At 39.0% G+C, this 13,351-nt stretch overlaps 2 protein-coding genes across 2 annotated transcripts in view; one reads left to right on the forward strand and one right to left on the reverse strand.

Moving 5' to 3' along the window:
- Nucleotides 1-13,351, forward strand: part of LOC122914954 (olfactory receptor 2W1-like) — a 199,501-nt gene that overhangs the window by 134,903 nt on the left and 51,247 nt on the right.
- Nucleotides 6,032-6,961, reverse strand: LOC122914960 (olfactory receptor 2W1-like). The gene has a single exon (XM_044261316.1). It carries the CDS (start codon nt 6,959-6,961, stop codon nt 6,032-6,034), a length of 930 nt encoding a protein of 309 aa, XP_044117251.1.

Below are 13,351 nucleotides of genomic sequence, written 5' to 3' on the forward strand. Positions count from 1 at the left end.
CCATCTATATGTTGCCTCCAAGAAACTCATTTTAAACCCGAAGACACCTCCAGACTTAAAGTGAGGGGGTGGAAAAGAATTTACCATGCTAATGGACATCAGAAAAAAGCAGGAGTGGCAATCCTTATATCAGATCAATTAGATTTTAAGCCAAAGACTATAATAAGAGATGAGGAAGGACACTATATCATACTCAAAGGGTCTGTCCAACAAGAAGGTCTAACAATTTTAAATATCTATGCCCCCAACGTGGGCGCAGCAAACTATATAAACCAATTCATAACAAAATCAAAGAAACACATCAACAATAATACAATAAGAGTAGGGGACTTTAACGCTCACCTCACTGAAATGGACAGATCATCCAAGCAAAAGATCAACAGGGAAATAAAGGCCTTAAATGATACACTGGATGAGATGGACATCACAGATATATTCAGAACATTTCATCCCAAAGCAACAGAATACACATTCTTCTCTAGAGCACATGGAACATTCTCCAGAATAGATCACATCCTCGGTCCTAAATCAGGACTCAACCGGTATCAAAAGATTGGGATCATTCCCTGCATATTTTCAGACCACAATGCTCTGAAGCTAGAACTCAACCACAAGAGGAAGTTTGGAAAGAACCGAAATACATGGAGACTAAACAGCATCCTTCTAAAGAATGAATGGGTCAACTGGGAAATTAAAGAAGAATTGAAAAAAATCATGGAAACAAATGATAATTAAATACAACGGTTCAAAATCTGTGGGACACAACAAAGGCAGTCCTGAGAGGAAAATATATAGCGGTACAAGCTTTTCTCAAGAAACGAGAAAGGTCTCAGGTACATAACCTAAGCCTACACCTAAAGGAGCTGGAGAAAGAACAAGAAAGAAACCCTAAGCCCAGCAGGAGAAGAGAAATCATAAAGATCAGAGCAGAAATCAATGAAATAGAAACAAAAAAAACAATAGAACAAATCAACCAAACTAGGAGCTGGTTCTTTGAAAGAATTAATAAAATTGATAAACCCTTGGCCAGACTTATCAAAAAGAAAAGAGAAAGGACCCAAATAAATAAAATCATGAATGAAAGAGGAGAGATCACAACTAACACCAAAGAAATACAAACCATTATAAGAACATACTATGAGCAACTCTACGCCAACAAATTTGACAATCTGGAAGAAATGGATGCATTCCTAGAAACATATAAACTACCAAAATTGAACCAGGAAGAAATAGAAAGCCTGAACAGACCCATAACCAGTAAGGAGATTGAAACAGTCATTAAAAATCTCCAAACAAACAAAAGCCCAGGGCCAGACGGCTTCCCGGGGGAATTCTACCAAACATTTAAAGAAGAACTAATTCCTATTCTCCTGAAACTGTTCCAAAAAATAGAAATGGAAGGAAAACTCCCAAACTCATTTAATGAGGCCAGCATCACCTTGATCCCAAAACCAGACAAGGATCCCATCAAAAAAGAGAGCTATAGACCAATATCCTTGATGAACACAGATGCAAAAATTCTCACCAAAATATAGCCAATAGGATTCAACAGTACATTAAAAGGATTATTCACCATGACCAAGTGGGATTTATTCCAGGGCTGCAAGGTTGGTTCAACATCCGCAAATCAGTCAATGTGATACAACGCATCAATAAAAGAAAGAACAAGAACCATATCATACTCTCAAAAGCTGCTGAAAAAGCATTTGACAAAGTACAGCATCCCTTCCTGATCAAAACTCTTCAAAGTGTAGGGATAGAGGGCACATACCTCAATATCATCAAAGCCATCTATGAAAAACCCACTGCAAATATCATTCTCAATGGAGAAAAACTGAAAGCTTTTCCACTAAGGTCAGGAACACGGCAGGGATGTCCATTATCACCACTGCTATTCAACATAGTACTAGAAGTCCTAGCCTCATCAATCAGACAACAAAAGGAAATTAAAGGCATCCAAATCGGCAAAGAAGTAGTCAAATTATCACTCTTCGCAGATGATATGATACTCTATGTGGAAAACCCAAAAGACTCCACTCCAAAACTGCTAGAACTTATACAGGAATTCAGTAAAGTGTCAGGATATAAAATAATGCACAGAAATCAGTTGCATTTCTCTACACCAACAACAAGACAGAAGAAAGAGAAATTAAGGAGTCAATCCCATTTACAATTGCACCCCAAACCATAAGATACCTAGGAATAAACCTAACCAAAGAGGCTAAGAATCTATACTCAGAACACTATAAAGTACTCATGAAAGAAATTGAGGAAGACACAAAGACATGGAAAAATGTTCCATGCTCCTGGATTGGAAGAATAAATATTGTGAAAATGTCTATGCTACCTAAAGCAATCTACACATTTAATGCAATTCCTATCAAAGTACCATCCATCTTTTTCAAAGAAATGGAACAAATAATTTTAAAATTTATATGGAACCAGAAAAGACCCCAAATAGCCAAAGGGATATTGAAAAACAAAGCCAAAGTTGGTGGCATCACAATTCCGGACTTCAAGCTTTATTACAAAGCTGTCATCATCAAGACAGCATGGTACTGGCACAAAAACAGACACATAGATCAATGGAACAGAATAGAGAGCCCAGAAATAGACCCTCAACTCTATGGTCAACTAATCTTCGACAAAGCAGGAAAGAATGTCCAATGGAAAAAAGACAGCGTCTTGAATAAATGGTGTTGGGAAAATTGGACAGCCATGTGCAGAAAAATGAAATTGGACCATTTCCTTACACCACACACAAAAATAGATTCAAAATGGATTAAGGACCTCAATGTGAGAAAGGAATCCATCAAAATCCTTGAGGAGAACACAGGCAGCAACCTCTTCGACCTCAGCCGCAGCAACATCTTCCTAGGAACATCGCCAAAGGCAAGGGAAGCAAGGGCAAAAATGAAATTTTGGGATTTCATCAAAATCTAAAGCTTTTGCACACAAAGTAAACAGTTAACAAAACCAAAAGACAACTGACAGAATGGGAGAAGATATTTGCAAACGACATATCAGATAAAGGACTAGTGTCCAAAATCTATAAAGAACTTAACAAACTCAACACCCAAAGAACAAATAATCCAATGAAGAAATGGGCAGAGGACATGAACAGACGTTTCTGCAAAGAAGACATCCAGATGGCCAACAGACACATGAAAAAGTGCTCCATATCACTCGGCATCAGGGAAATACAAATCAAAACCACAATGACATATCACCTCACACCAGTCAGAATGGCCAAAATCAACAAGTCAGGAAATGACAGATGCTGGCGAGTATGCGGAGAAAGGGGAACCCTCCTACACTGTTGGTGGGAATGCAAGCTGGTGCAACCAGTCTGGAAACAGCATGGAGGTTCCTCAAAATGTTGAAAATAGAACTGCCCTATGACCCAGCAATTGCACTACTGGGTTTACCCTAAATATACAAACGTAGTGATCCAACGGGGCACGTGCACCCGAATGTTTATAGCAGCAATGTCCACAATAGCCAAACTATGGAATGAACCTAGATGTCCATCAACAGATGAATGGATCAAGAAGATGTGGTATATATACACAATGGAATACTATGCAGCCATCAAAAGAAACGAAATCTTGCCATTTGTGACAACATGGATGGAACTAGAGCGTATCATGCTTAGCGAAATAAGTCAAGCGGAGACAGACAGATATCATATGATCTCCCTGATATGAGGAAATGGTGATGCAACATGGGGGCTTAAGTGGGTAGGAGAAGAATCCATGAAACAAGATGGGATAGGGAGGGAGACAAACCATAAGTGACTCTTAATCTCACGAAACAAACTGCGGGTTGCTGGGTGGAGGGGGGTCGGGAGAAGGGGGGTAAGGTAATGGACATTGGGGAGGGTATGTGCTTTTGGGTAAATTGGAAGGGGAGTGAACCATGAGAGACTATGGACTCTGAAAAACAATCTGAGTGGTTTGAAGTGGCGGGGGGGTGGGAGGTTGGGGTACCAGGTGGTGGGTATTATAGAGGGCACAGCTTGCATGGAGCACTGGGTGTGGTGAAAAAATAATGAATACTGTTTTTCTGAAAATAAATAAATTGGAAAAAAAAGACAATGGATAAATAAATAAATAAATAAATATGAAAAAAAAAAAAAGATTGGGGACAAGCATATCACCACAAAGAAGAGGTGATATTCATTTCCAAGGGCCACACTGCCACCATTCCGTACATTCTCCTCCCAAGTTCTTAGAACACTGTAAATTTTCTATTGTCTCTAGGGCTTCCTGTCTTTGGGTATCATCACCCTCTCTCAGATTCCTCATTATTGCCAAGGCTTACACATCTGATGATTTTAAAGTTACCTGCATAAAGGAATTAAAACTATAAATAAAGGTATAGTGTTTTCCCTGTGGAATCCTGGGAACCACAACATTTGAAGACGGGAGAGAAAAGACCATTAAGCCTTACAAATCCTGTACTCCCACCCAGTACTCCAGGTGGATGGAAGTTTACTTGACCTTGACATCACAGAGCAAGGACCCCATAAATGTGAGGACTGTCTTGTGCAGAGAGGATTTCCAGTCTCTTGAAATGGTCATCTTGTATAGAAGGGAGTATTTCTCTCTCCAGCGTCCAGATTATCAGAGTTTGAATGCATTTACCAGTAAAGCAAAGTAAAAACATATGGGGAACAAACATGAGATTGCTAAGTTCTTTTGCCAATAAGAACATCAAGCCCCTTTCCAAAAAATTACCATCTATTACCACCTTAACTTAATAAAAGAAAAAAATATAAAACCAGAGTAAGAAGATACTATTAAATAATGAATACCCTTTTATATGGATTTCTTTTAGGTGACACTCCTCATTTCCTTCATTTCTCTTATCTAAGAGCCTAGAGAAACCATTACTCACCTACTTTCACAGGTGTTTGGGAAGGAAATTAATTAAAATCTGTAAAGCCCTGTTAATTTTCTGTTTAGAGACTTAACATCTCCCTGTTCTCTACAATAGTGGTTCTGAAAGTTTAGACTAATACCTGGAGTGTTTGTTAAAAATATCAGTTGCTGGGTCCATTGTAGATGGTTGGTTCAATAGGTCTGAGGAGGGCCCAAGAGTGTGCATTACTGATAAGGGGCCAAGTGATGCTATTGCCGGTGGTCCAAGGGCACGCTGCCTTACAGGAAACACTCAAACTCCTTATCAGGCCACAGAGGGTAAAAGTTAAGCTACTCTAGCAGAGAGAGCCTAAAGTAAAGGGCTTAATTAATATTAAAATAATATAGAAGCTTTTCCTCCTGTAATAGTCTGGAGACATTCTCTGCTGCAGGGATGGATGTTTCCATGTTATTTTTCCATTCCTTATTAGGGCTTTTGGTAAAGCTACCTACGCTCCACATTGACATTCCAGCCAAGATGAAGGGGAGTGAGAAGGGTGAGAGCAAGTGGCTTCATATTTGAGAAGATAACCCAGGAGTGGCACACATTGCTTCCCTGGCATTGTGTTGGTGAAGAACAGGCTCAGAAATGCGATCCACACTTTGTGGCCCTGTGTCCAGTTAAAACTAGGAGAAGTTGGAAGGGGTATTAGTGGGCAGATGATCTCCAGTACAGAAGCCCCAATATCAGTATCAGGTAGATGAAGAGAGGGTATGCCTATAAAATTGGCCAGTGAGGAAAGGAAAAAATTAGTGTACGGTGTAATCCTATATTAAAATAATTTCTATGTGAAATGTTAATATTTTGTACATATATCTATTACTGTATTTAACCACATTTCATAATTATGTTTAGTTATCTACTGATCTTGATTAGTCTTGAAGGATTCTAAGTGTATGAATTGAAGTTTCTTTATGTGTCTGTATCTCTATCTCCTTAAAATTTTTCTATCTTTACACTTATTTACAGTGCCATTAATTAGTACAATTCTTGGTACAGTGGTAACACCCAATAAATGCTCTTTGCAGAAAAGAATCAATTCATCTTTTGTTGGTAAAAGTCAGTATTATTTACTAGCTCTCTTCCATGTAACTCATGACTTGGCTGGTCATTTTTCAACACACAGTATTCTCTTTACTGCCCTCTTCACATCTTTGTTTCTTAAAGTGTAGATCAGAGGGTTAAGGGTGGGTGTGATGATTGTGTAAAAGAGAGAAAAGAATTTTCCTTCATCTTGGGAGGTGCTATTCTGTGGCTTCATGTACATGTAAATGGCTGTTCCATAAAACAGAGTTACTACTGTGAGGTGGGAACCACATGTGTTAAGGACCTTACCCCACCTTGCTGCTGACTTGATCCTCACAACTGCTTGAGTGATTACTGCATATGAGATGAGAATTAGTGATAGTGGTACTAGAAGAAATATCACCCCGAGAGCAAAGAGAATGACCTCAATTACTTTTGAGTAGACACAAGACATCTTGATCAATGCTGGCATCTCACAGAAAAAATTATCCACTTCCTGGTGGCCACATCTTGGTAATTTCAAAGTCAGGGAGCAAAGAATTAACGCACTGCCAAGGCCACCTAACCACGCGGTGAGCACCATCTTCTGGCAAAGCTGAGGGTGCATTATGACCGTGTAGTGAAGAGGTTGACAGACAGCAGCATAGCGGTCATAGGCCATCACAGCCAAGAGAAGACATTCAGTGGCTCCCAGGTCAAGGGCAAAGAAGAATTGGAGTACACACCCTCCATAGGTAATAGACCTTGTCGGACCCCATAGATTTACCAGCATCTGGGGGATAATGCTAGTCGTATAGCAGAGATCCAAAAAAGACAAATTGGATAAGAAGAAATACATGGGCGTATGGAGCTGGGTGTCCAGGTAAGATACCAGAATGATGGTTGTGTTTCCTACCAGAGTCACAATATAGAAGATGAAGACCACCCCAGAGATGATGGGTTCTAATTGGGGTCGATCAGAAAAGCTCAGCAGGATGAAATCTGTTGTGGAACTTCCATTGTTTGTGTCCATGGCTCCTTAGGAAAGTCTAGGAGACAAGATCGTGGTAATCAAACTAGCATCAGCCCTAGGCAGAAATAGCTTGCCATGTAGCTTACCATGAGTATCCCCAGTTCAGTTGTTTGTGTGCTCTCTCCCATTTGGACCACCTCTGTTAACACTCTCCTTGTGTTCCTTGCCCAAAGCCTCTCTGTGTTTATTCATAACCAGAGTGGTTTTAAAAATAATATATGGCAAACCCAGTCACACCGAGTTATAAATCATTGAAATGGTTTAATGATGCCATGTCACCTATGTTTCTGTGTGTTTTGGTTAAATAATAAATCCATAAATTTAATATTAAGATTGGAAGAGTTGTTCCTTGTTGAAATTGTGACATAAGCATACTTGGTCATGACAAATTTTTGCCTTACCCAAGAAGTGGAATTTCAGATAAAAAGTTAAGGGACCCACTTCCTAGGGACAATGTTTAGTATTTGGCAGCAGGATCAGTTTCCTTATTCATTTTCAAATGTGTTCATTCCAGCCATTACCGTCACTGTCCCTTCCTTGATTTCCCTCCTCTTCAACATGGCAGACACTGCTGTTCCTTTATCAGTTTTGCTGTTCCCCACTCTACTGACCTTTTTTGATGCCAGGAAAAATCATCTTTCCTGTTAACCTTCTTTTCCTTGTACAGAGAACCCATATTTCTTAGAATGCCATTCATGACTGCTGTATAGCATTGAAATACCCTTACTGATTTGTTGCGAGTTAAAGATTGAACTAATTCCAGAAACATTTGGTTACCACCCCCACACAGCAACCACCTGTGTTAGCTCCAACTCACCTGGCCATACTGCAAAATTACGATGGCAGGTAACTGGAACAAGAAGCAGCTCAGTAAACAGTCAGTGAGTTGTTTTTCTTTGTGGAATTTCCCAGTTCCATAAATGAGTCAATGCTCTGCTTGCTTCAGACCTCTATAGGTAAAACCTCATTTTAGTTCTCTAAGAATTCAGAAAAGAGATAAGGAACACATAAATTTCACTATTTCTGAATAGTTTATCATATCACTTTATAGACAGAATTTTATTGATTGAATTAGTTTATAAATGTTTTTTAGCTTTTATTTATTTTTTTGATTTGTAAATTTGTGTTTTTTTGCATAGAATTTCTGGCTGTAAACATCAGACATAGGGTAGTTTATATTTGTTGTGTGTTTGTGACCAGGAATAATAACTACTTGCTGTCATTACAGTAAAATAAGGTGAATTAAATTACCTACCATATATGGTTGTTACAAGCAGTTTAGTCAGAACATGAAAATATTATTATCATGAAAAAGAACTGTTACTACCAAGTAGCATGAGATAGGGATATAGCTTTTCTCAATACAAAATGGAATTTAATTTAATTAATGAATGTGATGTTTTTATGTGATGGATGACCGCTAAGTTGGGCATAGTGGTTAAGTGCACAGATTCTGGACTCAGAGTTTGGTGTCAAAGTCCAGGTTCACTACTTGGTGGTAATGTGTCCTTGGGCAGTTATGTTATTTTTTCACACCAGCTTCCTTATATGTTCAGTGAAGATAATAATGTTCCTCAAAAGGAGGTGGTGGGGTTTAGTAATTGTGAAAGCACTAGGAACTGTGTTTGGTTCATATTAACTCTCAAAATTAAAAATTGTATTAACCTACCCACAAATTATTATTGTCACTGTATTCACTCCTTCCTGTCATCATTTTTCACCTGGTGATTCTACCATGATGGTCTGGAACTGAACCTGAGTGCCTAAAACTTCATGTTTGCATAACTTTTCAAATGCACACACACTCATTTACACAAAAGTGACCACAAGCACGGTGTACATACTAAACCGATAAACCCAGAGGCAGGAGAGGACAGAGGACTTAGCTCCCAACCTGTGTAAGTTACAAAATGCACTGGGCATCCTTTGACCACATAAGGCTGGGATAGTGCTGGGAATTAGAAGGTCACAGAACTTTAGAGCTGAAATAGACTTACAAAGTGTGATCCAGCCTTCTGCCTTAGGATGGAGGTCTTCCACGGAATACCCACAGACTCCAGTTTTCAGAGCTTCATAGCTCTGCGCCTTTAATCTGTTCCTCATCCCTACTCCTTGTGTTGAGCTCAGAGATGCCTCCTTCACATCCAAGACTGATGCTTTTTCTTTATTCTGGAAATAACAGAGAATATGTTGATTCATCATGGCTTCATTATGAAGAACAGTTTTATTATACAAAAAAACATAGATGCAGAAGAAAAGAAAGGCTTGATGAGTGAAGGTGAATATTCTTGTAACTAACAGGCACATCAAGAAATAGAATCTTGCCAAACACCCCAGGAACTTCTTTTCATGACTGGTCCTGATCATTACACTTCCCTCTTTCTCAAACTATCCACTATTCTTTTTTTTTAAAATTTATTTTCAGCGTAACAGTATTCATTGTTTTTGCATCACACCCACTGGTCTATGCAATCCATGCCCTCTCCAATAACCACCACCTGGTTCCCCCAACCTCCCACCCCCCACCCCTTCAAACTACCCATTATTCTGATGTTTATAATACTCACCTAGTTTAAAATTTTTTTTAAAAAAATATATTTTAGAGAGTGAGAGAGAGAGCGAGCATGGGGGGAAGGGGCAGATGGAGAGGGAGAGAGAAACTCACGCAGGCTATGCTGAGCACAGAGGCTGAGGCATGGCTTGATCTCATGACGCTGAGCTCTCAACCTGGCCCCAAACCAAGAATCGAACCCTTAAACAACCGCGCCACTAAGGTGCCATTAGTAATCTTCTTGTGTTTAGTAGCTTGATTATGCAAATGTGCACCTGTAGACAATATTGTTTAGTTGGGCTCATTAAAAGTTTTTTATATATCTTTTGAGTTTCTTTTAATATTGGAATCTCTTATCAAATATACTTTTAGGTCTATATTCCTAGACTAAGTGTTTGATGGCTGTCGGCTGCTTCTAACACTGTATTATGTTCAATTAGTACACTTCCTGGTTGCCATCCATTGGACTCACTATGGTTTATCAAATACCTTTGATTATGAGCTGAGCCGTGAACACAGTACCATAGGTGTGTGAAGAAGACAGTAAGCATCCATGAGGCGTGTATAGTTCCTAAAATATATGTTTGCTTGGTTTAACAGGGGGAAAAACATTAACAGCTGAGTTGGCACTTTGGGTCACATGGTAACTCAGGTACTTACTGGAAGTGTTAAGCTGAAATTATCCTTCATGCAATTGTATGTTGTGAATCCAGGTATTGGGCTTTTCCTTTATGCTGTAAACTGTTTCATTTTTTTTTTGGAGGGAACAAAATTGAGTATTTATTTAAGTGGGGCCTTTCCAAACAAGGCATTCTAAAGCTTAAATTTCATTAGCTTTGTTTTTTTAAATTCAATTTTATTTTTTCAGGGTTCCAGGATTCATTGTGTATGCACCACACCAAGTGCTCCATGCAATACGTACCTTCCTTAGTACCCACCACCAGCCTCTATTTCATATTGATTTAAGTCCTGGCACAAATTTAACTATGATTGTCATTTTAACTTAAAAGTGAATGTGATATTAAAAAGGAGAAGCCACAAGCAGAAGAAATAGATGTTAAGAAAAGAGTCATGTGATGTTTTCACTGAAACAGATTTTCATTTTTCATGTATGGACTTCAGGTTCTAATAGCTTAGCATGAATTTATAAATTACCTTGTTCTATGAAACATAACACAAATGAAGCAAACATATTTAAACATAATTTGAATGTACAGAATGATGTGGAGAGTAAACTAGAAGGAAAATTAGAACATATTTACATTTCAGGAGGGAAGAGTTCACATCTGTCATATTCTTACATAGTCCAAAGGTACCCATCTTCCCATGATGATGAACCTTCATTTCAGCAGTAATCAGAAGGATTCTTCTTTGACAAGTTACTGAGTTCATGAAATACTGATTAGTCCCGACTACTTGTGATAACAATTCGATCACTTTTGTGTTTAAATGCAACAGCTGCACTAATATTCAGTGAGGTCTCTAATGTGAATGTTGAAGAAAAACTAAATGTGGGACTGGTGGAAAAGCTGATGAATTTCGTTCGTTGAATGTATTTTTGATGGGATATTTGCAATCTTTTTGTATACACTCCTGTTAGAGACACATTTGTGGGTGGATCTCTGCCTAATTAAACCAGGAGAGCCCTACACTTGTTCATGTGTACTCCAAGAAGTGTTTATGTAGGACTTAAAGGCTAGTAAGTTAAGGTGGTGTAGACCCTAGGGACTAGTGCCCCACAGAGGGATTAATAGGACTTAGACCATGGTCAGAGGCCTATCCAAATAACCATTTTAGGAGCGATTCCCTTAAGACATTGGGTTTCACCTGTTCTTTTTGTCTTTATTTTTCCTTTTAGATTCCTCCATGGAAATTAAATTCAGAAATGGGTTTGTTTATGTATGTAATTTACTATTGAAGATTGAAAATATAATATTAATCATTTATATAAAAATTAACACATTTAACAGGACTTTTTGTTTTGTTTTAATTTTGTAAGGAATTTTTACTTTTTTTCCATTTTAAAACATTTAAAATCAAGTAATTAACATATGATGCATTATTGGTTTCAGAGGTAGAGGTCAGTGATTCAGCAGTCTTAAATATACTCATTACATCATGTGCCCTCCTTAATGTCTATCACTCAGTTACCCCATCCCCTCATCTCCCTCCCCTACAGCAGCCCTCAGTTGTTTCCTATGATTCAGAGTTTCTTTTTTTTTTTTTCCAATTTATTTATTTTCAGAAAAACAGTATTCATTATTTTTTCACCACACCCAGTGCTCCATGCAAGCCATGCCCTCTATAATACCCACCACCTGGTACCCCCAACCTCCCACCCCCCCGCCACTTCAAACCCCTCAGATTGTTTTTCAGAGTCCATAGTCTCTCATGGTTCATCTCCCCTTCCAATTTACCCAAAAGCACATACCCTCCCCATTGTCCATAACCCTACCACCCTTCTCCCAACCCCCCTCCCCCCAGCAACCCACAGTTTGTTTCGTGAGATTAAGAGTCACTTATGGTTTGTCTCCCTCCCTATCCCATCTTGTTTCATGGATTCTTCTCCTACCCACTTAAGCCCCCATGTTGCATCACCACTCCCTCATATTAGGGAGATCATATGATAGTTGTCTTTCTCCGCTTGACTTATTTCGCTAAGCATGATACGCTCTAGTTCCATCCATGTTGTCGCAAATGGCAAGATTTCGTTTCTTTTGATGGCTGCATAGTATTCCATTGTGTATATATATCACATCTTCTTGATCCATTCATCTGTTGATGGACATCTAGGTTCTTTCCATAGTTTGGCTATTGTGGACATTGCTGCTATAAACATTCGGGTGCACGTGCCCCTTTGGATCACTACGTTTGTATCTTTAGGGTAAATTCCCAGTAGTGCAATTGCTGGGTCATAGGGCAGTTCTATTTTCAACATTTTGAGGAACCTCCATGCTGTTTTCCAGAGGGGTTGCACCAGCTTGCATTCCCACCAACAGTGTAGGAGGGTTCCCCTTTCTCCGCATCCTCGCCAGCATCTGTCATTTCCTGACTTGTTGATTTTAGCCATTCTGACTGGTGTGAGGTGATATCTCATTGTGGTTTTGATTTGTATTTCCCTGATGCCGAGTGATATGGAGCACTTTTTCATGTGTCTGTTGGCCATCTGGATGTCTTCTTTGAAGAAACGTCTGTTCATGTCCTCTGCCCATTTCTTCATTGGATTATTTGTTCTTTGGGTGTTGAGTTTGTTAAGTTCTTTATAGATTTTGGACACTAGTCCTTTATCTGATATGTCGTTTGCAAATATCTTCTCCCATTCTGTCAGCTGTCTTTTGGTTTTGTTAACTGTTTCCTTTGCTGTGCAAAAGCTTTTGATTTTGATGAAATCCCAAAAGTTCATTTTTGCCCTTGCTTCCCTTGCCTTTGGCGATGTTCCTAGGAAGATGTTGCTGCGGCTGAGGTCGCTGCCTGTGTTCTCCTCAAGGATTTTGATGGATTCCTTTCTCACATTGAGGTCCTTAATCCATTTTGAATCTATTTTTGTGTGTGGTGTAAGGAAATGGTCCAATTTCATTTTTCTGCACGTGGCTGTCCAATTTTCCCAACACCAATTATTAAAGAGGCTGTCTTTTTTCCATTAGACATTCTTTCCTGCTTTGTCGAAGATTAGTTGACCATAGAGTTGAGGGTCTATTTCTGGGCTCTCTATTCTGTTCCATTGGTCTATGTGTCTGTTTTTGTGCCAGTACCATGCTGTCTTGATGATGACAGCTTTGTAATAAAGCTTGAAGTCCGGAATTGTGATGCCACCAACTTTGGCTTTGTTTTTCAATATC

The sequence above is a fragment of the Neovison vison genome, chromosome 1 (genome assembly GCF_020171115.1).
Source record: "Neovison vison isolate M4711 chromosome 1, ASM_NN_V1, whole genome shotgun sequence".
Taxonomy (NCBI): domain Eukaryota; kingdom Metazoa; phylum Chordata; class Mammalia; order Carnivora; family Mustelidae; genus Neogale; species Neogale vison.